The 24,630-nt window shown below is 44.4% G+C and overlaps 1 protein-coding gene across 1 annotated transcript in view; it reads left to right on the forward strand.

Annotated features, from left to right (window-relative positions):
* The window catches only part of CLNK (cytokine dependent hematopoietic cell linker), a 137,718-nt gene that overhangs the window by 11,267 nt on the left and 101,821 nt on the right, over positions 1–24,630 (forward strand). Inside the window, exons 2-3 of the mRNA XM_060096120.1 lie at positions 10,832–10,956; positions 13,816–13,887. Coding sequence (XP_059952103.1) covers positions 10,832–10,956; positions 13,816–13,887 — 197 coding nt within the window. The remainder of the gene's footprint in view (positions 1–10,831; positions 10,957–13,815; positions 13,888–24,630) is intronic.

The raw sequence follows: 24,630 nt of genomic DNA on the forward strand, positions 1-24,630 counted from the left end.
TTGTCTAGGGATCGCATTTTGACTGGGGATGAACTGGACTGCTAGGCTGAAAAGGAGGCACTGTCACTTAGGTGATTCCAAAGCTCATGTGCTTATCTCCAATGATATTCAACTTTCTGGAAAATTAGAGCTCTGTGCCAAGCAGGAGTCTTCTGATGGGGGCTCCTGGGGGCACATGGTATCAGAAATTGCAGAAGAAGACAGGCAGCTCAGCTCCAGGAGCCTATGTAAATAAGCCTCACATACCCAGGGCACCTGTCTTCTTCATGATGATGGTGTTTACCATTATTTGAGTCACTCACCAATGTGCTACACACCATACACTCAAGATGACTAATACCCCACAAAAATTCCCTACCACCAGGCCCCTGCCTACATCTCACCCAGGCTTCTGCTGGGGAAAAAATTTAATGTCTCACCCCATCTGACCTCATTCACCAAAAAGCCATTGGATGGTCTTCCCAATCCATCCCTGCATTCAGTCCTCTTCAGCCATGCTGACCCCCTCACCTTGACTCAACTGCTCAACCGGGCTTCTGCCTTCAGGTTTTCACCCCAGCCATCCCTGGGGCTGGTTGCTCTTCCTGCAGATACCCCAGAGCTGACACCTGCACACCTCCTCATGGAAGCCCACCTTGACCACCCCATGGAATAGTCACACCTGTCTACATGTCTTTCTGTGTATGGTGCTTGTCAGCTTTCTCCCCGCCAAGGGTAAAGCTCCTTTTCTGTTTTGTTCCAGGAAAGTTAAGAATCTTTATTTTGTTCACTGATATATCCCAACACCAAGAACAATCCCTGGCCCATATCCTGCACTCAGAGAAAAAAAAAATGTATTGTTGAATTAATTTTGAGAAAGATTTGCAGCCCAAATATTTATTGAGGAAGTATTAGATTCAAGCACTGTTCTAAGTATTTTGCATGCATTATATCATTTAATTCTCACAATGTTCTCAAAATATAGCAAAATCTAAACACCTCCCAGTGCTAAGTGATGCCATTAAAGAGTCCCCGGGAAGCACAGATAAGAGGATGTGTTATAACAATTAGATTCCACCCTGACTTTTCCAGGTTTGATTATGTTTTGATAAGTGCTTTGGAAACCAGTGTCACCAGACAATATGTTAAGATAGTTCTGCTGGGGCTCAGAGCTCATCAGTGTAGGAAAGCAATTGGGTACAATGGACAACATATGAGTTCTAGGGTAAATCTGGGATCGTGGATCGTGCTCACCCCCCATTTCCATGAATCCTGGCAGGATGCACTAGAAAGAAATGGTCTTTCAGTCAGACAGGCCTGATGTTGAATCCCAGCTTGGGCACTTATAGCTATGTGGCCACGGGCAATGTGTTTGGCCTCTCTGGGTATTCTTTTTTCCCACCTGTAAAGTATAATGTATCAACAGGAAGAATTGAGGAAAGTGGTTGACACACTAAGTAGTATTTTAGGTCAATTTGTCCACTATTCCTGGTTTCAAACTCATGCTCCCTCATCAGGACCCTGATGTTGGAAAGATCTGGTGTTAAAGCTCAGCTCTGCCACGTCCCTCCAAGCTGTGTTGAACCATTCCTGTGGATGGGGCTCCGTACTAAGAGCTGGAAATACAGGAATGCCATCTTCTCACTGAGAGATGTGGGTAGGTTCCTTGAGTTCTGTCAACACTCATTTGCTTAGAGGATAACACAAGATGTGTGTGGAACAAGAGACCTTGCACTGTGTTCATCTGTGGACCTCTTGTAGAAAGTTGGAGATGTTTATACTTTCTCTGCATACAGACAGAGATTTGAGGGGCCAGGCCCATTCAGGGACAGGCCAATGGCGCATAACATCTGTCATTAGGGTGCAAAGTTGGGGCTGTAGAGAGAGAACTGTGGAGAGAATGTCAGGGACCAGACCATGGGAGGCCTGTGTGCCACGTTCAAAACAGGGACTATAACCGCAGGCAGTGGAAACACCAGATTTTAGAATGAGGACCCCAGCAGCAGCTTGGTGAATAGATTGAAGAAAAGGAGAAATGATGTAATGGAAGTAGAGGGATTACTGATAAGGAGCTGCAGATTCTAGAGCACAGAGGCGACGCCAAGCCCAGGAATTGTCACATTATAAAACTTCCTCATTTCTCACCCCATTTCCCTTCTGTGCCTTGATTTCCCTTCCTTTTCCTTGGCCCTCTGGAGTCAGGAAGTGCTGGACTGTGAGATGGAGGAAAGGATATTGTCTTGAGGAACCTCATTCTCTACATTCTAAGCACAAGGTCCCTCCCTGGCACTCCTGCCAACCACCCTTTTACTCTTGGGTTTTTATGGAGTGTGTACTAACCAGGCTCAAATCGAGTTTTTGTTCTGAAGGTTTTTAAAAGATAAACATATTGCTTTTTTCCTGTTGCTTTCTATCATGCATCCAGAATCTTTCAGGCATGACCATCTATAAATTAAATTCCACTATGAGTACATCTATGGACATATAAAAAGGGTAATTCACTGTTGTTATTGTGTTTGCTCATTACATACATGGATGGCCTATTAGAAGCTACATCCTCTGACAATCAAGACAGAAGGGGGTAAAAAGGAGAAAGCATTTGAAAAGATATGTAAGGCTTCTATTTCTTGGTTCATTTGTTTTCTTTTGCTAAATCAAAATTTAAACAACAACAACCAAAAAAAAAAAAAAAACAGGAGAAAAGGTTTCATAGGGTTTCTTGAAACCTGAACATAAAAGGATTCAGGCTTACTTTCTTGTTTTCTGAATTAGGTTATCTTTCTTTTGTCTTTCTGTCCTCAAGGAGATTAAAAAGAAAAAGAGATTTTATTTAGAAGGCACACAAAGAGGCTTAATTAGAAGACAAGCACTGAGGAAGCCCAGGCCAAATGAAAGGGACCTCAGGCACCACACATGGAAACAGGAGCTGATCCAGAATCTTCTGTGTCAGCCTCTGGTTAGCGTAGGCAAGCCACTTTACTTGTCTGGGCCCAAGTTTTCTCATCTGTAACATTAACAGTTTCAAGCAGATGATATGCATCTTTCCATGGAGCCCCATGCTCTGGGACTCTCTGAAGCTGTAACTCTGGGAAAGCAAAGAGTTACATTCAGACACCACCCTCCACTCTGCACCTGTAACCCACAGGCAGAGCTGGTCTATGCTAGAATATTCTGGCTCCATTTTCTGCCTTAATAAACAAGAATTAGTAATTCCCTCCAGAGATTCCTGCCTCCATATTTGGATCGTCTCATGAGAAACTGTTTGCTGCTGGTCTGTGTGAGGGGAATAACAGGAATTCAGAGCTTTGGTGGGGGGTGGGGTGTACACACCAATCATGACCATGCAGGTGGTAGCCCCTGAAAACTGAAGGCTGATCCATTTCATCAGAGAACCCACAGCCTCTTCCTGAGTCCAGAGAATTGGGAGGAAGAAGTGCAGCCCAAGCGGCTCCCAGAGGCCTGAAGGAGGACCAGAGGGAGCTGGCCAGGGCTACCTTCTGGCCAGGTATGAATCTACAGGCAGCTGTCATAGCTGTGTACAAGGGGAAATTCAGATAAGAGCCTGGTGGACTGTCCTGAAACCAGGGAGCCATTCAAATCAGGAGTCAACAAAGATAGGAAGCCGTGGGGAAAAAAGAAAGACAGAGGAGGTGAGCTTCTTGCTCATTAGCTTGGTTCCCACTCACAGACTGCCAGCTTCACAAGGGTAACCTTTTGTGTCTAGTCCACCTGTGTCTCCAGGCATAAGACAATAACCAGCACATAATAGCTACTCAATAAATATTTGACTGAAGGATGGCACCAGGGCCCACTGCTCAATTTCAATTCAGTTCAGTAGAGGACTTAAGTCTGAGAGGATTTTGTTCACAAGACCATGAGACAGAGCCTTTCAGGAGCTGTCAAAGTGGCTACAGGAGGAGAGGGGCCAGGTCCAGGATGGGCTGGGGGCTTAGGAAATACGGCTGCCATCCACTACGATAGAGAACAAGCACCATTCTAGCTCACAGAGGGACTTAGGACATCTGCCTAGTCACATTTGGAAAACATGATTGGAAAAGATGGCATCTGTGCTGGGCCCAGCAGAACAAGGAGAATTTGATGATATGGAAAAGTTAGAAGGAGAAAGGAAAGAGAGAGAAATGAATCTCAGGTAGAGGAAACCACATGAGAAGAGAGAGTTTCAATGTGCTGTGTTTCAGGTAGCAAGAGGTTCGGTTTGCCTGGAACATAGGTTTGTAAAACAAAACTGGAGAGTTGAAATGATGGCTGAGGTAAAATTAGCAGAGGATCTTTGAGTAGAAAGGGACTGATGTCAAGGAAACTAACAAGGCGCTCTTGACACCCAGGGGAAAGATCTAGGGAGCTTCAGTGAGCACAGGACCCTTAAGTTAATTCATTCTGCCACTAAGTTCTCAAAGCATGTTATACACACACCCCTCTCATGCCATGGTTTTTAGGACTTTGCCACAAGACTTTCATCTGCTTATGAATCAGGACTCTTATTCCCCTTTGTTTAATGCAGGGATAGGAAAGTGTTCAGGATACATAGAGTAATGAAGCTTCAGGGAACACACCAACCAGTCCCAAACTCTGATTTTACACATGGCATAACCATGACCGGGTTATAGTTAAGTAACATGATTGAGATAACATAGCGAGGCAGTAAAATATTTAGGGCCTGAACCCTAACCCTAACCCTAAAGTCACAGGACCAAACTCTCTTTCCTCTCCAGGTGGCTATCCCTGACATTATTTTCCAAGGTTGTAGCTATAAGTTCCACAAATGGGAGACACTGGACAAGACAGACAGAAGGCTCTGAGCAATGCCCCCAACGTTGAAGCTGCTTTGGAATAAAAGTCTGTCTTGTATCTGGGTCATCCCCCTCACTTTCCACTATACACATACTTTCAGGCAGGGCAGGGACACCTCCAAATTTGGTGTGTTTTTATCTCCTGGTGTGTACAGACACAAGTAGGTACGGGATCTTACTGCATCCCGATCTGTGAGCAGAGTTTGAAATCATGCCTTATCATCAGCGTCTGCTTCCAAGTAAATGTAGCTTCCCATAAGATATCTAGGCATGGGTTTATTGCAACAATCCAAATAGGCAATTAGGCCACATCCCATGGACAACAGCATCCACTGTGTCTTCACTGGCAACTCAAATTCCACTATGACTCAGGCACAAGGAGAGAGAGAATGTCTCACAGTGGGGGCCATGGCAACCTGCCAGGACCATCTCACACCCAGGCTTCCTGCAGAAACTTACTCAAAGCTTTGCTCAATTCTAGAGGGATCCTTTAGGACAAAGAGTCTTCTGTGTGTACATCTTTCCCTGTTCCTCAGACACTGTGGCTTGGAGTGAAACATTTATTTTCTATGGAGTCCGTTCCATGAAGGAACAGGTTTCATACCAAGATTTGTCTCAATAACCTGGGTGCTGAGTCTTTGTTTCTTCATCTGTAAAATAAGGATAACATGAGTATCTGATATGAAACACTGTTGTGAGGATTAAATTAGAAGTATATTAGTCAAGGTTACATATACTGAGAGAGAGATTTATTTTAATGAATTGGCTTACATGCTTATGGGGGCTGGCAAGTCTGAAATCTATAGGGCAGGTAAGAAGAGTGGATGTTGCAGTCTTGCACCCAGTTCCATGGGACAGCAGACTGGAAACTAAGCCAGGGTTCCTATGTTGCAGCCTTGAGGCAGAATTCCTTCTTCAGGAAGGGAAACCTCAGCCTTTGCTCTTAAGGCCTTCAACTGATTGGATGAGACCCACCCACACTAGGGAGGGTCATCCACTTCATTCCAAGTTTGCTGACTTAAATGTTAATCAGGTCTAAGAAATACCTTCTCAGCAACATGTAGACTGCTGTTTGACCAAAAACTCGGCACCATAGCCTAGCCAAATTGACAGGTAAAATTAACCATCACAAAAGCATGAGTAATAGCAACTCTCTCATTTCAACTCTCCACTGTGATCAATTTATTACTGAGTGGACGTTCCTCTCAAATTCTTCTGGGGAGGTCACCAGCTCAAATCTTCAGGGCCCATTCAAGCAATCTAAAAGTGCAAGAGAGTCGGGAATGAATGGGGAGGCTGCATGAGCTTGAGAAAATCAACTCTATGTAAATATATTCAAACTCAAACTTTAAAAAAAAAATCTGTGTGGCTAGAAGCCTGTGTATGTCCTTCAACTTTTCTGGGTTCAGCAGTGCAAGCACATAAAAAGTATCCATCATCCAGGCTATGGCATGTCAAATCCCCAAGAACTTGGGCTTTTCTCAGACGCTCAGAGAGAGTGTTAAACATTTCCTAGGTTTAGAAGAAACTGTGTGCAGGAATAAACAACTTGAAGGAAGTTTGTACGTACCACCCACTTGGCTTAATGACCAAACAGAATGAACAAAATAGATATCCATCACTTGGAGAAGTTGTTTGTGACAACTAATGCAGTGACTATTTTAAGGGAGTTAGAAGTATACCATCCTGCTGCAAAAATAATTACAATGACCCCTCACATGCAAGAGCAAAGAACTGGAGAACCAGTTTGTTCTGGTGTTTGTTGGAGTCTTCTGGAATTAACTGAAAAACTTTGAAAACTGGCCTGACATTTTCAGGAGTCATGGAAGGTTGTAAAACAGGCTGCAGAAAGATTCTAGCTTATTTGGTTTGCAGGTTTGCCAAATACCTTCTGGATGTTACTAAGTATTGTCACCTCTACTCACACTTCTACATTGAGGGAGCAATATTATGTGGCAGACAGACACTAAAGTGGCCCCCAATTACCTCTTCTCCTGGTACTTATGTCCCTCCCTGTATAATCCATCCCCATCCCTCTTAATTGAGAGCGAGGCCTGTGACTGCTTCTAAGCAACAGGAGATGGCAAAATTGATGAGACGTCATCTCTGAGATTACATTACATGAGATTGCAACTTTCCTCTTGTCTTCTTGCTTTGCACGTTTTGATAAAGCAAGTGGCCGTATTAGGGAGGCCCATGTGGCAAGGAACTGAGGGCATCCTCCCACCAACAGACACCAAGGAAGTGATCTTCTCAGTCCAATAGGCCATAAGAAACTGAACTCTGCCAACAATCACATGTGCTTAGGACCAGATAGATCCTTTCCCAGTTGAGGTTTCAGATGAGACCCCCAACTCTGGCTGACACATGAGGTCGCTGCAACCTCAACAGGGACCATAAAACAGAGGACCCAGCAAAGTCACGCTTAGAATCCTGACCCACGAAAACTGTGAGTTAATAACCCACACTTTTGCCCTGGCTGAAATACTTTCATATCAACTGTCATTCTTGGTGCTTCTGGTTGTCCACCTCTGCTATTCCTTAATTATCTGAGTAAGAATTGGGTCCTAGATAATGAAAATGATCACTAACATGCAATCAACATGTGAGGGAGGGAGTTATTATAACTCTTCCCTTCCTTGTGGGTAAAATGGAGATGATGAGATAAATTAGTGACTTATTCAGTTGGCAGAACCAGGTTCAAACCCAGATCAAGTACAAGTGTGTGCTCTTAACCTTTGTGTCCACACGTCATCACATTCCACGGAGACTAGCATCTCTCTGACTTGCTTATCCACCCCTTCCTAGGGGACAGCCTGCCCTCAGGATCATACTGCCCTTGGCCACATCCTTCCTTCCTCCCTCCTTCCATCTTCATTCTCTCCTAATGAAAAATATAGCCAAGACCTATGTTGATCTTGGGACCTCAGACTCTAAAGAGCCAGAATGCAATATGATGTTACACTAGACTTTGGGAGTTTCACCATAGCAACCTTCTTTGGGAATTGTCTCAGTTGAATGGAGTTGCCTCACCTGGGGCAGCTCACATCCACTAACTGGTCCACCTGGGAGTACCAAAGCACAGTCCTCACCACAACTTGGAATAGTTCTGAAGGGCCATCATACCAATCCAAGAACACCGCCCAACTTTTCCCCCTGCCCAATCCTGCTTCCTTCCCTTTCCTCCACAGGGGTGGATCCCAAGATCTCACCCTAATGGACTTCCTGTGCTATCATCTCCTTCTCAGAGTGTTTCCTCAGGAGCCTAATATGTGGCAATTCCTGAGGAGATGGAGCATAAATGGAACATAAGATAAAGAAATCCAACAGGACTGGAGAAAGACTAGGACTGACCTCAGAGGATTGTTGTGAGCATTTGATGGATTAATATGTGTGAACTGGCAAACAATGATCAGTAGATTTTAAATCTTATCTCAGTTTCAAGCTGTTGTTATTATCATGATAATTATAACATTATACATTATTGCTATTCATGATCTTGGAGTCAGCAATCCAGCTGCACAGGCCCTTGAAAGAGACTTATGGCTTAAGAGCAATTTGTGTGATTTCTCAGAAATCTGCAAGCTCAATGGGAGTGTATAGAATGAGAAGTTTCTGGAAAAAGCTGAACTTGATCTGAAAGTTTATTAAGAGAAGTGTAGTTTCACAACAGAAGAAATGGTAGTTCTCTTTCTGTGCTGGTCAGACTGTACCTGCCATGTTGCGTGTACCTGGGAGTACAGGTAAAGGTAAGAATTTAGAGGAAAATGGCCAGGACAGCTTGGAGCAGGCGTCTTTAACTCTCAAAATAGGTTGCCCCACCTTACTCTCCACCTCCCAGTCCACCAAGTCATCTGTCTGGCAAATGCCTGTACATCCTCATTCATCGCTCTGCAGAAGCCTTCCCTGACTACCCCTTCACTTAAAGGTATGACCCATTTCTTTTCCTTTCTTTTTCCTTTTATCATTACACCTAATGTCTTGCCCTGCTTGAGCTTTGGGTCTGATTCATCTTCTGTACCTTGGGACAGGTTAGATGTCCTGTGTGTTAGTTTCCTAGGGCTGTTGTAACAAATTACCATAAACCAGGGCTTAAAACATCAGAAATGTATTCTCTCACAGTCCTGGAGCCCAGAAGTCTGAAATCAATTCAGAGGGCTGTGCTCCCTCTGAAGGCTCTAGGGGAGCATCCTTCCTTTCCTCTCCCAGCTTTGGGTGGCTCCAGATGCTCCTTGGCCTGTGGCAGCATTACTCCAACCTCTGCCTCTATCTTCATGTGGGACATTCACATGCCCTTCTCCATGTCTTCTCCTCTTCTAAGAACACCTGTCCTTGGATATAGAGCCACCCTAATCCAGGACGATCTCATCTCAAGATCTTACCTTGCTTACATTTTCAAAGAACCTCTTCCCAAATAATTCACCATTTCTAGATAGACACATTTTTTTATAGACAGTCTTCAACACACTACAGTCACTATGTATTGATTCAACTACGCAGAACTGGCTTCTGTTAGATCTACCTGAAAAGTAAAGAGGCTCTGGAGAGGGCAGACTCAGAGGGGGTGTAAGAAAGGGATGGAGAAAGAAGACATGTGAAGGAGGACTGGATGGGTTTTGTCAACTGACCATGCAGGAGGGAGGTGCCAAAGAGAAAAAGGAAATCAGAGATCTCCGAAAAGTATAGAACAAGAAGTGTTGGGTGTATAGTTAAGAAGAGAAGCTGGCTCCTGTGAGGTGATGTGCTCTTTCTCAGTGGAGTAAGAGGTGATTTCAAGAACAATTAATTGGCTCACCCACTGACACTCTGTGCCTCAGTTTCCCCACAAACCTACAGCACTGCCCACTTTTCTGGGATGTGCTGAGTTCTCTGTGTAATAAATTAGTCTGTGTTGCTTCCCTGGGGGGCACTTGACCAGGATCAGCAATAAGCAATAGAGCAGTGGTTTAAAAGTGCTCACTGGGGCTTCCCTGGTGGTGCAGTGGTTGAGAGTCCGCCTGCTGATGCAGGGGACACAGGTTCGTGCCCCGGTCTGGGAGGATCCCACATGCCGCAGAGCGGCTAGGCCCGTGAGCCATGGCCGCTGAGCCTGCGCATCCGGAGCCTGTACTCCGCAACGGGAGAAGCCACAACAGTGAGAGGCCCATGTACCGAAAAAAAAAAAAAAAGTGCTCATTGGATTTATTTTACTATGTGGGTGGGACAGACTGAACAGCCCACAGGAAGGACAGCTGGTCTCAGATGTTTGAGGTCTTGAAAATAGAGTGTATCTGCTTACACTACTGCAGTAAAGAGAACCGTCAACCCCAGGCTCACAAATGCCATGGCCAACGTGGGAACATTGACTGTCTCCTTCCAAGGTCAGGTATTAAGTTAATACAAAGAAAACAATTTTGACCTATTATGATTGACACTCTTGAACAATATTTTCTGCGATAGTCTGAGGCTTTGTAACTCTTTCAACATGGTGCATTTATAAAAAATGTGTCCCTATAACCTGAACACTAAGGAATGATTTAAGGCAGAAAGACCTGGTGGAGAGAAAAACTGTGGGGTGGGACATTTCAGTTTTCCTTGTGATTAGCAAAAAAAACTCAATCCCAAATAACTGGGGAGGGAGGGGGAAGAGGGAGGGAACCTCTTCTATTGCTAATCCTTCTAATATTCTCTGCTCTTTTTATGTGTTCTAAAAACAAATAAACTTAACTACCTCCTGTCCAGGTAGATGGCTATTAACTTGCCAGCTTCGTTAATGGTTTTCTTAAATAATCCATTGTAGGAAGAGCAGCCCCACCTCCCCATCCTCCTCCATACTCCCTTCCCCGCCACCCGTTCTCCCTCCTGTTCCTTAGTTGATCTCAGAGGGGCCTGGCCCTGAGCATCAGGCAGCCACACACTCTGGCTTCCCGTGCAGCGCATGTAACACACACCTGGCAGGAGAACAGAGACCTGGTGTGGAGCACTGGATGGGCCATCAACCAGCCTGGTTACCTTGGACCTACTCCCCTCCACTTTCAGGGTCCCTGTTTCCTCATCTGTAGTACGAAGCTGAAAAGGATGCCCACCCATTTACTACTGAAGGTTGCTATAAAGATGAAATAGAAAGAGAGCTTGAGTTAAACTCTCTTCCTAAAGAGAAAAAAGCAAAAGCAGATTCTCTGGAAAGGTCAGAGGAAGCTCCCAGCCTGTTGGGTTCTTCAGGAAATTCCCAGAATCCCACCATTCTCCTAAAATTGAACTGGTTAAAGCCATTGCAGCAAACTTTATATTGGCTGTCAGAGCACAGAAACGCTGCCCATATCTGAGCAATATGATGAAACCAGGGGCCTCCTTCTCAGTACAGGGACAGGTCAGAATCTCCTTGGTATCAGAGAGACCTAAGGGACCATACACAACTGAGTGTGTGGTTCACTATTGTGTATGAGTCCATTGGGCAGGGCATTTTATCTATTTATTATCAATGCTTCATTTCATATCTTAAAAACATTCCTGAGCTCATACCTGAGGTCAGCTAGTCCCTGTGCTGGGAGAGAAAAAATTCCCAGGATATGTCTCTACTGGCAAAAATCCCCTACTCTAGGGGAACATGAACACATGAACACACACAAGGCAATATGATGAAAATATGATTGCTTATTTACTTGTTTATGGCCTATCTCCCAACAACAATAAAAGATTCATGAGGCAGGCTTCATGTGTCTTCTTTAATGACTGTATACAGCCTGGCACAAGATAGATCCAATATTACTTGCTGAGTTAATGAATGAATGGATTCATGAACACATGAATGAATGGTAAAACAGAGATATACCAAAAATACTAAAAGGGTTGAAAGAGGAAGCAGCACAGAAGACCTCATGGGGAACTAATATTTGAACTAAACCTTAAAGAATGGAAAGTATTTTGCCAGATCCAATGGAGGCAAAAGACAAATCTAATCTATGATCTGGAAGCATACAAAAGTATGACCCAGAAAGAGGAAAATGCGGGGGACTGGCAGAGGGAGAGGGTGGCAGGAAATGAAAACACAAACAACAAAAATTGTATTCAAGGCCACTGGGGCAGGGATTTTGGTTATCATGGTAAAGAGTGTGGGCTTTGTCCTGCAGAAATAGAGGAGTGGTGAGGATTTTCAAGCAGGGAGGTGACTCAATAATATTCTGCTAATTAGAAAGATGGTTGTTCTTACTGCAGTTTGGTGGGTGGATTGGAGCCCAGGTGGCTGGGGGCCAACACCAAAGTCCAGGCTGGAGAGAACTTAGTTCTAAAAGTAGAACTAAGACCGGGTATCACTTATGGGAGTGGAGAGAGAGGATGTTCGGGAATCGATTGTTAGGACCTGGTAACAAATTGCTGAGATGGTGAGGATGGAGAGGAGAGGAAAGAGAAGACTTAAGGTGAGTCCCCAGGCTGCTGGTTGGGAAATTATGTGAGCAATGGAGCCGCTCACTGGGAAAACTCACTAGGAAAAGGGCCTGGGTCTGACAGAGGACCAGTTAGAAAGGTCCCAAAAATAGTTAGATGTTCATATTTAGAACTTAGAAATGAAGTCAGAATGCAGACATAGATTTATGAATAGAGCTTTAACCCAGATAATTTTTTTAAAAAATGAAATAATACAATGATGAAATAATTGTGTAATCATGGAATAACAAAAAAAATGACAAATAACAGAATAATGCCATCATCTTTCTAGATGATCAATTTACACAATGACAAAATATATCCAAACAACTCACTATTTTTTTTATTTATAATGTTGCAGTCAATAGGCCTCACACAAAATCCTAGATGAAGATAGAGTCTCAAGTCATCTTTTGGCATTTCCTGGAGACCTTTATTCACATGTGCAGCCATGTACATCCACTGCAGGTCGGGCACTGACCCAAAGCCTGGGCATGCAGAGCCCTGCAGTCCCTGCCCTCATGGAAATGGCAGTTCTGCAGCTTAGCAGACATGAATACAAGCTACGTGTTAAACCAAAGGACAATGAAAGTTCAGACAAGTTCTGTGAAGGGGTCCGTCTCAGAGAGGAAGGAAGGTTTCTCTGAGGAAGTGATGTGAGCTGAACTCAGAAGCATGAGTTAGATGCAGGAGAAGAAGGAAGACAACAGCTGTTTGAAAAACAGGGACCAGTCCCTAGAAGAGACCTGGGGGAGGGAGGAGAGAAAATCTAAGGACCAAGAAGTAGGTGTGGCCCAAGGGGAGAGAAGCAGGAGGGCAAAGTGGTCAGAGGAGCTACACAGGTAGCTGCCAAGGAACATTTGTGGAGGAAAGGATCATCCTTAAATGTCTGATAAAGCTCACGAAATGCCTGCACAAGAAATGGAAGTATATTAAACTTGGCTAATGAAATGAACTAGAGGTGGTTTATGATAGAGTATGCCTTACTGAATTTGAACAAATTAACTCAATTTAAAATAAGTTAATCTCTTCATAGAAAATACCATCACAAAGTGGCTAGATTATACAGAAGTTCAATACAAATTATTTGAATCCAAGTTGCTATTTCTAAATCATCTGCCTCCCTAGACCGGATGATGTTTGTTAGTTTTTGGCCGAATTCATTTAACATAGGAAAGCATCTAGGACATTCCTTAGCCCATAGGCACTGTCCTTGTTTGACAGCCCCCCTTTAACCAGGTGTGATGCTCTTCGCTGTACAGAGCAATGTCATGGACAATCAGAGAGCTTAAGGAGGGCACCACCGTGACCTCCCTGATGTGGGAGTGCCCACGTCCTCATTTTGATAGGGGTGCTTATTCTACCCCATGCTATTACCCCTTGTAAAATAAAGCACTTACACTAAAAAAAAAAAAAAAAAAAGTTTGAAGCAATTGGATTACTTTAAACTCAGATTTTGTTTAACCCCAGTGGAAATGCAAAGAGAGATTTCGAATTACGTGCGAGATGCTAATTACTTACATCTGACTGGGTGGTTGTTTCTATGAAGGAATGCACTTAATTATTTTTTCCCCTCTCTTTTTACAATTTTCTGACTATAATCTATTTTCTATCATCACAGGGGCAATAGAAAAACAACAAAAGAAGAATCCCATGATTTGAAATTCCAGAACTTTGCTCTGCCAAAAAATAGGTCAGAATATTTCCTTCTTTGTTAATAGAGGAGTAAAAATTTTGATGCTGCGACAAATTAGCTGACCAGCACGTGCACACACACGCACGCACGCACACGCACCCTCACACACACACGCACACGCACGCATGCGCACACACACGCACACACACAAAGTGTTAATGGGATAGAATTGTATTGCTGTCCTTGCTCTTAGAGGTTACGCGGTGACCAAGGTCCAGAACAAGAAGGGACTTGACGCAGGTTGAACTGCCAGCAAGTATGTGATGCAGATATAGGCTATGGGGGAGGGATGGAGTGGGAGATTGGGGTTAGCAGATATAAGCTATTATATATAGAATGGATGGACAACAAGGTCCTACTGTATAGCACAGGGAACTTTAGTCAATATCCTGTGATAAACCATAATGGAAAAGAATATAAAAAAAGAATGTAGATATATGTATAACTGAATCACTTTGTTGTACAGCAGAAATTAACACAACATTGTAAATCAACTATACTTCAATTTAAAAAAATTAAAGATCAGATGCAAGGAAAAACAGCCAATGAAAAATTTTTTTAATTGAAAGAAATTTTAAAAACAGGCCCCCAGGTGTCCACAGCATTTCAGACCAGATCTATTTCCACCACCCACCCAGATCTCTCAACAGCCCAAGAGACAGCCAGGGGGAAGCTTACATCCTGCAGCTGCTGAATGACTTAAGTGATGAATCATGGATGGATCAGTCCATGAGCTCACAGCCTGGTCTTAAAGCTCAGAAGGAAAGCTACTTGATGAAATGACTGACAAGGGACCAATCCTGAAGCCAGCTCCAGCTCTGCACTGGCCAAGGTCTGATACTGGACGGCACTGCAATGCTCAGAGGGATTGCAGACCTCCCTCACTCAGCCAGAGCCCCCTTGCCGAGCCCTGCCGGAGCTGTCTCTGTGCCTAGAGGTACCCAAGGGTCTCTGACTGCTATACCCACCCTTGCATCCCAGTGAACTTCAACTCAAGTCAATCGCCAAACATCTGTTCAGTTCCTACAAAGTGCCAGGGACCAGAAGCAATCTTGACATGCTAAGATGTGCCTGAAGAAATATTTTCCCTAAGCAGAGTGGATGCGTGCCTGTAAAACAGAATACTTGAAATATTTTCAAGATTGCATTAAGCAAAGGAAAATTTGTGGCTGTTCTCAGACTTCTTCAATGTTTACATTAAACACAGTTGAATGCTGCATTTTAAGTCAGTTTTTCTTATTTCTTGACAATAGCAAGAGATGAGAGATGGAAGGGTTAGAAGTCTTCCTTCAAATGGAAATGGTTGCAGCAATTACATACATCAAAGTAATATTTACAGTTACATTTGAAAAAAATAAAAAGAGAGAGAGGGCACAGTGCTTTTTTCCAAGGCAAATTATTTCAGGATATGTCAGAGCATGCTCAAGATATATTACAAAGAGCAACAGATGATGTTTCTGCAACCTGTTCCAAACCATTTATAAACCTAAATTTTTTTTTAAAAATCCCTTATACACACAAATCTCTGTTTCTTTGCATATTTTATAATGAAAGTATTAAATGAATATAAATTAGTAAATGAGATCTATAAATCAAATCAAAATGTGTGCAAACTACATATTTGGATCTACCATCATACCCTCATAACTATTAAACTGATGTTTTCGTTCTCTGCACAAATTATAATTATTATCAGCATCTGATGTTGATGAAGTAAGGACAGTGCTACAGGTGGGCAGGGCAGCAGAACAGAATGGGTCTGTGGGTGGTGGGTTGAAATTTCAGCTGACCTGTTTCCTAGCTCAGGGGCGACCTCCCTCCGACAAGCCCATTACCATCTCAATGCTTTGCGTATTTTAGAAATGGTATTTGAAAACCAAGGAGGAAAAGGCGGGGGATGAATTGGGAGATTAGGATTGACATATATACACTAATATGTATAAAATAGATAACTAATAAGAAAAAAAGAAAATATATAAATAAAAATGGAAACATTGAAAAAAGAAAAAGGAAAAACAAGAGTAGATTGAATTCCCTGGTGGTCCAGTGGTTAGGACTCTGTGCTTTCACTGCTGAGGTCCCAGGTTCAGTCCCTGGTTAGGGAACTAAGATCCCACAAGCAGCTCAGCACAGCCAAAAGAAAACAAAAAATACAAGAGTAAACTATCTTGACCACCAGGGATCTGCTGGACCTAAAACAGTCCCTGTGTTTGGGGAATAAATGCATGACCTCTGCAGTGTGCCTGAAAAATAGTAGGTTCTCAATAAATAACAAAGGCTAATAGTCACTGAGTACTCACCATGGGCTAGGCGCTGTTTTAAGAGCTTAATAGGCAGAGAAAGACAAATATCATATGATATCACTTATATGTGGAATCTAAAAATAAATGGTACAAATGAACCTATTTACAAAACAGAAACTGAGTCACAGATGTAGAAAACAAACTTATGGTTACCAAGGGGGAAAGAAGGGGGAGGGATAAATTCGGAGATTGGAATTGACATATACACACTACTATACATAAAATAGATAACTAATAACAACCTACTGTATAGCACAGGGAACTCTATTCAGTACTCTGTAATGTCCTATGTGGGAATAGAATCTAAAAAAGAGTTGATATAGGCATATGTATAACTGACTCACTTTGCTGTACACCTGAAACTAACACACATTGTAAATCAACTATACTCCAGTTAAAACAATGAAAAAAAGAGCTTAATAGGTAGTGTCTCACTGCATCCTAGCGATCACATTCTTACCAGGTTTCCTTTTATAGGAGAGAAGAATGCAGACTGGAGAGGGTAAATAACTTCCTCGAAGCTGAATAGCTGGGTGTGGTATATAGTAAACAGTGGACATAATCATTAGTACTAATCTCTGAAACAACCCTGGCACTCCACGTCACTGCCCTCACTACTGCCATCCCTTAGTTAGGTGTAGGGGTCAACTCTGGCGACAGATGCAGAAGGGCTGTAATTCCCCACCCACCCCCAAACTCAAACATGCATGGACCTCCCCATAATGTACAAAGTAAAATACAAAGCTCCATGCTGGGGCTTCACGCAGCTGATACAGCCCAGGAGACTATCCAAGAAAAACACACAATCACACGCACGTCCATTACCCCCACCCTGTCAACAATATTAAGATGAATGCTTTCTAGAATGTCCCATGGAATCTATCTTGCTAAATCCCCAATACCCACTTCTATTCTGTGCCCTGTGCCCATGTGGGCAGAACAGAAGCATCCTGATTGATGTTTTCCAATCAAGTCCAAACTTTTATCAATAGCTGAATGCCTAACCAGTACCAGAAACCATGAGAGGAACTGTGGCATTTAACCCTCACAATAATTCTCTGAAATAGGTAATAGTATTCCCATTTCACAGATGAGGAAAGCGAGCCTGGGAGAGGTGACATGTCTTGGTCACAGTCACAGAGCTGGTAACTGTTAACAGCTGGATTTGCATTCCGAGTCTGACTTCAAATCGAGGGCCTTTTCTGGGTTCCAAGTTGCCGCATGTGAATTTTGTTTTCTAATCCTATGAGTCTCAAATCTACTCATGTCAAGTCTCTCCACTATGAAGCAGAGGCACATGCATTAAACTCCTGAGAAGAACATCCACAGCCATAGCTACGAAGCCTCCTAGCAGCGATTCTTAGGGCTGGGCCCTGCGCCGGCAGCATCAGCATCACCTGGGAGCTGCTTAGGGAGGCAGGATCTCAGACCCCCCCTACTGAATCAGAAACTTGGGTGCTGGAGTCCAAGCACCTGGGTTTAAACAAGCTCTCCCAGTGACTATGATGCCCATTCAAGTTTGAGAACCTCAGCATCAAGCATCGTTATCAAGCTGGCAAGCTTTGGAGCTGGAGCAAGAGGCCTCTGGGCCCAACTCTTGCTTTGCCCCTTCCCATTATGTAAATGAGATGGAGGGAAGATGATATAAGACAGGGACCCAGTGTGAGAGAGTGGGAAGGAGATGGGAGAGAATGTTGTCCCCACCTGGGAGAGATCCCTGCGTTGGGGACCAGGAAAATCAAAAATAAAGAAGACACAGCACCTGCCATCAAGATGCTCAGCCTCTTGTGGAGACCAACATAAAAAGGCATGTATAGGGCTTCCCTGGTGGCTCAGTGGTTGAGAGTCTGCCTGCCGATGCAGGTGACACAGGTTTGTGCCTCGGTCTGGGAAGATCCCACATGCCGCGGAGCAGCTGGGCCTGTAAGCCATGGCCGCTGAGCCTGCGCGTCCGGAGCCTGTGCTCCGCAACGGGAGAGGCCACAGTGAGAGGCCCGCGTACCGAAAAAAACAAAAAAAACATGTATAACAGGTCACAAGATACTGTACCACGTGCATGTGGGACAGAAGCAGATGCAGGCCTGTGGGAGCCCAGCAGGGAGGCTAAGGAACGGAAGGAGGGGGGCTTTCCCAAGTCCACTTTCAAGAGCGTAGCAAAGCCAAGGTTCACACTCCAAGTGCAAATCTCTTTCTCCTTCCCCATTCCTGATGGAGCTATTCCTAAGTGTCACTCACATTTCCCGTATTTAGACCCTTCCCAATTCATCACCTCATGGACTATTGATTTTTCCCGGCTGTCACTAAGACCTGCAGCAAAAGTTAACTCCAGAGGACAAGGTACATGTGGCTGTCATTGCTCACATACCAGGAGGCCACTCCTCAAGGAGACGGCCTCCCTGTCTTATTCCGTGCACAGGGAGGCCCCCTGGCAGGCTTTCTGGTCAAGCACACCTGGAGTCACAGCTCGGGCCGGGGGTCCACAGCTGCTGGTCTTCTCTCAGCTTGTCTGCAGCTTCCCTGGGTGTCTGCTCCCTCTGGACCCCCGCAGAAAGTGTCCTCCCAAAAGAGTTCACAAGCTTAGAGCTTTACGGAGGGTGCCAAGTGCTTTCAGAGGATGCATGCAATAGGGTGGTGTCCGCCATCTTTCTGTGACTGTCCACAAGAAGCTCCTATGCAGGAGATTCTCCATAAACATTGCTGAAGGGAGGGGAGTACAAAGTGGGGAAGGAGGAAGAATAAACTCAGGACCCAGTGGAACACACCAGGATACTGCGAGATTGTACTACTCCCAGTGCCTGGCATAGACTGGATCCTGAAATAGATGATAAAAGAAACTTTTAACAGAGGGATAAGAATGGAAGAAGAGAGAGAAGACAGAACAAGCAGGGGAGGGACAGAGAGAGAGTGGAGGGGACGATGGACTCAGGAGTTGCTCTGCCCACTGCAGCTAGAGTGGAACAGCAAGGCATCCTGCTCTGCTTCACTCACTCATCTGCTGAATATCCATCAAGCTGCCAAATAATTTTGTTTTCATTTTTCAATATTTGTCAGGAACATAGATAGCTTATACACAGGGATTAGAGCTTACCAGACATGCTTTCTGTCCTCAAAAACTTAAAATCTAGTTGAAGAAAGAAAAAACCCAAGTAAAATTTAATATAAAATTTATATAAGAAATTAATAACTATACACTGTTGGTTTTTTTTTTTTTTTTTTTTTTTTGCAGTACGCGAGTCTCTCACTGCTGTGGCCCCTCCCATTGTGGAGCACAGGTTCCGGACGCTCAGGCTCAGCGGCCACAGCCCACGGGCCCAGCTGCTCCGTGTCATGTGGGATCCTCCCGGACCGGGGCACGAACCCGTGTCCCCTGCATCGACAGGTGGACTCTCAACCACTGCGCCACCAGGGAAGCCCTATAAATTGCTTTTTAACTATACTAAGTATGCTATTAGAGCCAGAAGTGCTGCCATAGGAGCTCAGAGGAGGGAAGGCTCAAGAGCCTTGGCAGGGCAGGATGCTGAGGGGGTAGGAGTGGGGTTGGCCCTCCCCCATCCAAGAGGGTCATGGGGGGTTTGAGCTTTTTATGGTTTGGGATAATGCCAAACACTGTCAATGTTTCCCTCTGGATCGCTTCAGGGAGTTGTGTCCTCCCAAATATTTTTTTTTTATAAAAACAAAATAGAACACAGGAGATTCTTAGAAGTAGTCAAGGACATCTTTCACAAAAAATGAATCCATAACACTCCTACACTCTTGGTGGGAATGTAAATTGGTGCAACCACTATGGAGAACAGTATGGAGGTTCCTTAAAAAACTAAAAATAGAACTACTATATGACCCAGCAATCCCACTCCTGGGCATATACCCAGAAAAGACAAAGACTCTCATTCAAAAAGATACAGGCACCCCAATGTTCATCGTAGCACTATTTACAATAGCCAAGACATGGAAGCAACCTAAATGTCCATTGACAGATGAGTGGATAAAGAAGATGTGGTACATGTATACATTAGAATATTGTATGTTCATAAAAAAGAATGAAATAATGCCATTTGCAGAAACTTGGATGGACCTAGAGATACTAAGTGAAGTAAGTCAGACAGAGAAAGACAAATATCATACGATATCACTTATATGTGGCATCTAAAAAAATGATGAAATAGACCCACAGACATAGAAAACAAACTTATGGTTACCAAAGGGGAAGGGGGTGGAGGGATAAATTAGGAATTTGGGACCAGCAGATACACACTACTGTATGTAAAATAGATAAACAACAAGGACCTACTGTATAGCACAGGGAACTATAGTCAATATCTTATAATAACCCAAAATGGAAAAGGATCTGAAAGAGAATATATATAACCGAATCATTTTGCTGTACACCTGAATCACTGTAAATCAACTATACTACAATTTTAAAAAGAACATTTCCATCACCCCCCCAAAAAAGAATGAACCCACTCTTCACTTATTAAATATGAGTCTTGATCTGATTCCACCTTGGTGTGAATTTCATCTGCTTCAAAGGAATATGGAGTTGGGAGATGTTCTCCAACGTTGAATCTATAGTGAAAGTGAAGAAGCTATTCCCAGGGGGATTTGTGTGGGAGGTGTGCACACCCATGTATCAGGTTCCTAATGTGCTGGGCATGCTCCAGGCCTTGCTGGGGGAGGGTGAGTCTGTGTATAGACCCAGACGGGGACTGCGGTGTGGCTCAAGGCTGTCTTACTCGAGGTATGCCCTCTTACCTGTGCTTCCCTGCACCTGTGCACCTTGCCTTCATCCACTCATCCATCCTCTCCCTCATGCTCATTCAACAGCACATTTTTGTGTACGAGCCATGTTCCAGGCACTGCGTTACGTACCTGGTCTCCCTTTTAGGAGTTGGGGGCCTGGTGTAGAAGGTTTGAAAAACGGCGTTGTGCTCTGTTCTGGTGATATGAGTGTGAGTTCCACCAGGCAGGAGCTAGGTGATCAGAGGAGAGCTTTGGTGGCCATGTGGGGAGGAAGAAAAACACCCAGTGTTGAGGCCTGTCACTACCTCTTACTGAGACTGTGACGTCCCAGTCCTTCCCTTTCCACTCCATCATATGCGCCCCTGAATCACCTTTCTAACATGTGGCTCTGAGCATCCTTTATCCTCTGCCTTGCAAAGCTCCATGACACCTCGAGATTGACACAGTCCTTCCAGCTTATCCTTCAGGTTACCTACTCTCCAAGCTCACTATGCACTTCCACACCTTAGCTCCCATGGCTCCCTGATGCAAACCCTACTCTTCCCTCAGAGAGGTGGAGAGAAGAGGGTGAGCCCTGCCATCAGACAGGCTGGGTGGGAAGCATGACACCATTGACTCCCCCATGAGATTGACCTGGGCCTCTGTCAATCCATCTGCAAAAGGAAAAGGCCAGTTTGTGGTCCCATCCAGCAAACATCCCATCATAGCCCTAACACTGAGATAAAGATACTGTCCAACAAGAATTGCTAGGAAGTTTGGGTGAAATGATTTCTGTAAAGTGCACAATTCCCAACATGGTGTAGGTAAATGTTCAAAGAGAGGGAAGATGGGAATGAATTTAGAAACTTTACCTCCATTTTCATTTCTTTCTGGTTTATACTGAAAACGAGTTTACTGACTCTTAAAAAGATCAATCATCTTCCCCCAAACGAGCGAATTTTATTCTAGTCTTTTCCTTTCAGGGGCAGAGCTTAAAGTGAGGTATGGAGCTGAGGCAGTTAATCTTGGAGGTTTGAGAGAGGGGAATGAAATGGACCATTCCCCAAGGGTTTTGCTGCCGCAGTCTGGACCAGTGGCAGGTGCCTGGGGAGACCCAGAGGGACCCACGCACACCAGACTCAAGGATGTGATGAGGAATTAGTCTCCATGCAAGAAGCCTGACCCTGGAGACAGGACCAAGTCCCATCTCTACGGGACTGGAATAACACACCATCCAAACTCTGTTCCCACAGATAAGAGAACCTGGGTGCACTCTGCCCATTCCATCAGATCAAGTTCTCCCAGGCAGCAAGGGTGGGGGGAGTTTAATTTAGTACTCTTTAAAAAGTATTAAACCTTTAAAATTATTAAGAAGTATTAAAAATTCAAAATAATTCGGAAATTGAACATCTTCATTTAAAATGAGCCTTAAATATTGAAAACCACAAACCTCTGGAGGCCAGCTTTGTTCAGTTCATACTCCATGCCCACCACGTGGACAGCTACCTGTCCAAGCAGAAATAGAGAGGGAGACCTGCTTCACTCAGGCCCAGATGCAGAAAGGAGCAAGCGGGTGGGAAGGGCAGACGGATGGCTGCCAAGCTACACACCATCCAGCTGCAGCTCGTTCACATGTGGTGGTGTGATGGATGCTGTTGACTAGAGGAAGCCAGGGAGCATCTTTGTAATTCCCTGGCAAGAGGCAGCTTGCTAACACATGGGCCTTGCTTCAGCACTGAGAGAACACATCAAATCTCCAGCAAGTGTGCAAGCAGCATCTTTTATTAATCACCCTGGGCTGTCAGGCTGTAAAGAGTGTTAACACAGGAGCCTTTTCAGAGTGCTTGTCAGCTGCCGGTGTCGAGATATTGTCTGCACTCCAGCCAGAGCCGTGGAGTCCGGCACGCCTCCCCAGACCCCTCCTTCCAGCCTCCCTCCCCGCTTTCAGGCTCAGCTGGAATAACAACATTGTTCCCTGCTCTGCCACTGCTTCCTCTGCTAATCCATTTGGCTTTCATTGACACACAGAGGGTCCTGGGGTGCACCATCCCAGAGGATACGACATATGAATGAGCACCATCGCTCTGGGGCCCCGCCAAGAGGAGTCAGCAGATAATCCGCTTCCAGACAGCCTTACAATTAGGAGGAAGCTTCCAGAGGCAGGGAACTCAGTGGGCTGAGTTGTAGCATCGGCTGGTAAATAATAAGGCCAATCCCGGTGCTCAGTTGCTTGTTGTGCCACTTTAGACATGTCACTTCTCTCTTCTAAGCTTTAGCTGCATCTGCAAAGTGGGGAAATCCCACCAGCCAGAACTGAGCCTTGCTTGTGCCTGAACAGGCATTTTTCCCTTCAGATCCACCCTTCTTAGCTGTCCAAAGACCTCAGTCCCACCTCCAAGAATCTGAAACTTGGAACCACGAATTGGACATTACCTCCAACATGCTTTCAATGTTAGTGATCTTTGATTCTAAAAATCGGGTGAGGGGAAAAATAAATAAAATAAAATAAAAGTCAGCTGAGGCCAAGGTCAGAAGGAGGATGAAATCCTAATTTAAAACCTGAAATCTGGGGCTTCCCTGGTGGCGCAGTGGTTGAGAGTCCGCCTGCCGATGCAGGGGACGTGGGTTCGTGCCCCGGTCCAAGAGGATCCCACATGCCGCGGAGCGGCTGGGCCCGTGAGCCATGGCTGCTGGGCCTGAGCGTCCGGAGCCTGTGCTCTGCAACAGGAGAGGCCACAACAGTGAGAGGCCCACGTACCACAAAAAAATGCAAAAAAAAACTGAAATGTGTACATGTCAGTCCCAAACTCCCAATCTATCCCTTGCCCCAACTCTTCTCCCCTGGTAACCATAAGTTCAATCTCTAAGTCTGTGAGTCTATTGCTTTGTTGTAAATAAGTTCATTTGCAACATATTTTTTTTAGATTCCACATATAAGCAATGTACCTGTACATACTGCTGTTTTTAAAATAGATTACCAACAAGGAACTACTGTATAGCACAGGGAACTCTGCTCAATATTATGTAACAATCTAAATGGAAAAAGAATTTGAAAAGGAATAGATATCTGTATATATATAACTGAATCACTTTGTTGTACACATGAAACTAACCCAACATTGTTAATCAACTATACTCCAATATAAAATAAAACGTTAAGGAAAAAACAAACAAACCAAAAAAATGATCTCAGGTCATCCAATGGAAAAGTACAGGCACTGTGATAGGGTTGACATGCTGAAGAAAATGACCATGACTTTGAAATAACATAGACTAAGGTCAAGTGGTGGAAGCAGATTTAAAACTCAATTCATGTTTAATCTCCAACATGATTCTGATAAACGTCAATGGATTGAAAAATAAATCCTGGATGTATTGATGTGTCATGATACAATGTGACAAAACAAAAACAAACAAACAAAAGAAACCCTGAAGCTCCTCCTAGGATCCCGGGAAGAGGGTGCCTCGTATTCAAAGTCCCTGGGCTCAGGATTGCATCCTGCCTGCTCTGAGGTGCTGCCTTCTGTCCATGGCCTGGCCTGCCCTGCCTGCATCAAGCTCCCTGTACACAGTCGCAGAAACATATCATTTCCATGTCACATGTCAGGAGCTGCAAGTCTGGGGAGTCTCTTGAGGCTTTAATCAAAGACCAAGATGTCAGGGAAGGGGCTGCATGTGGAAAGTGTCAAAAGAGATCTCTCAGGACCCAGATAAATGA

This window comes from Mesoplodon densirostris, chromosome 1, assembly GCF_025265405.1.
Source record: "Mesoplodon densirostris isolate mMesDen1 chromosome 1, mMesDen1 primary haplotype, whole genome shotgun sequence".
NCBI classification, from domain to species: Eukaryota; Metazoa; Chordata; class Mammalia; order Artiodactyla; family Ziphiidae; genus Mesoplodon; species Mesoplodon densirostris.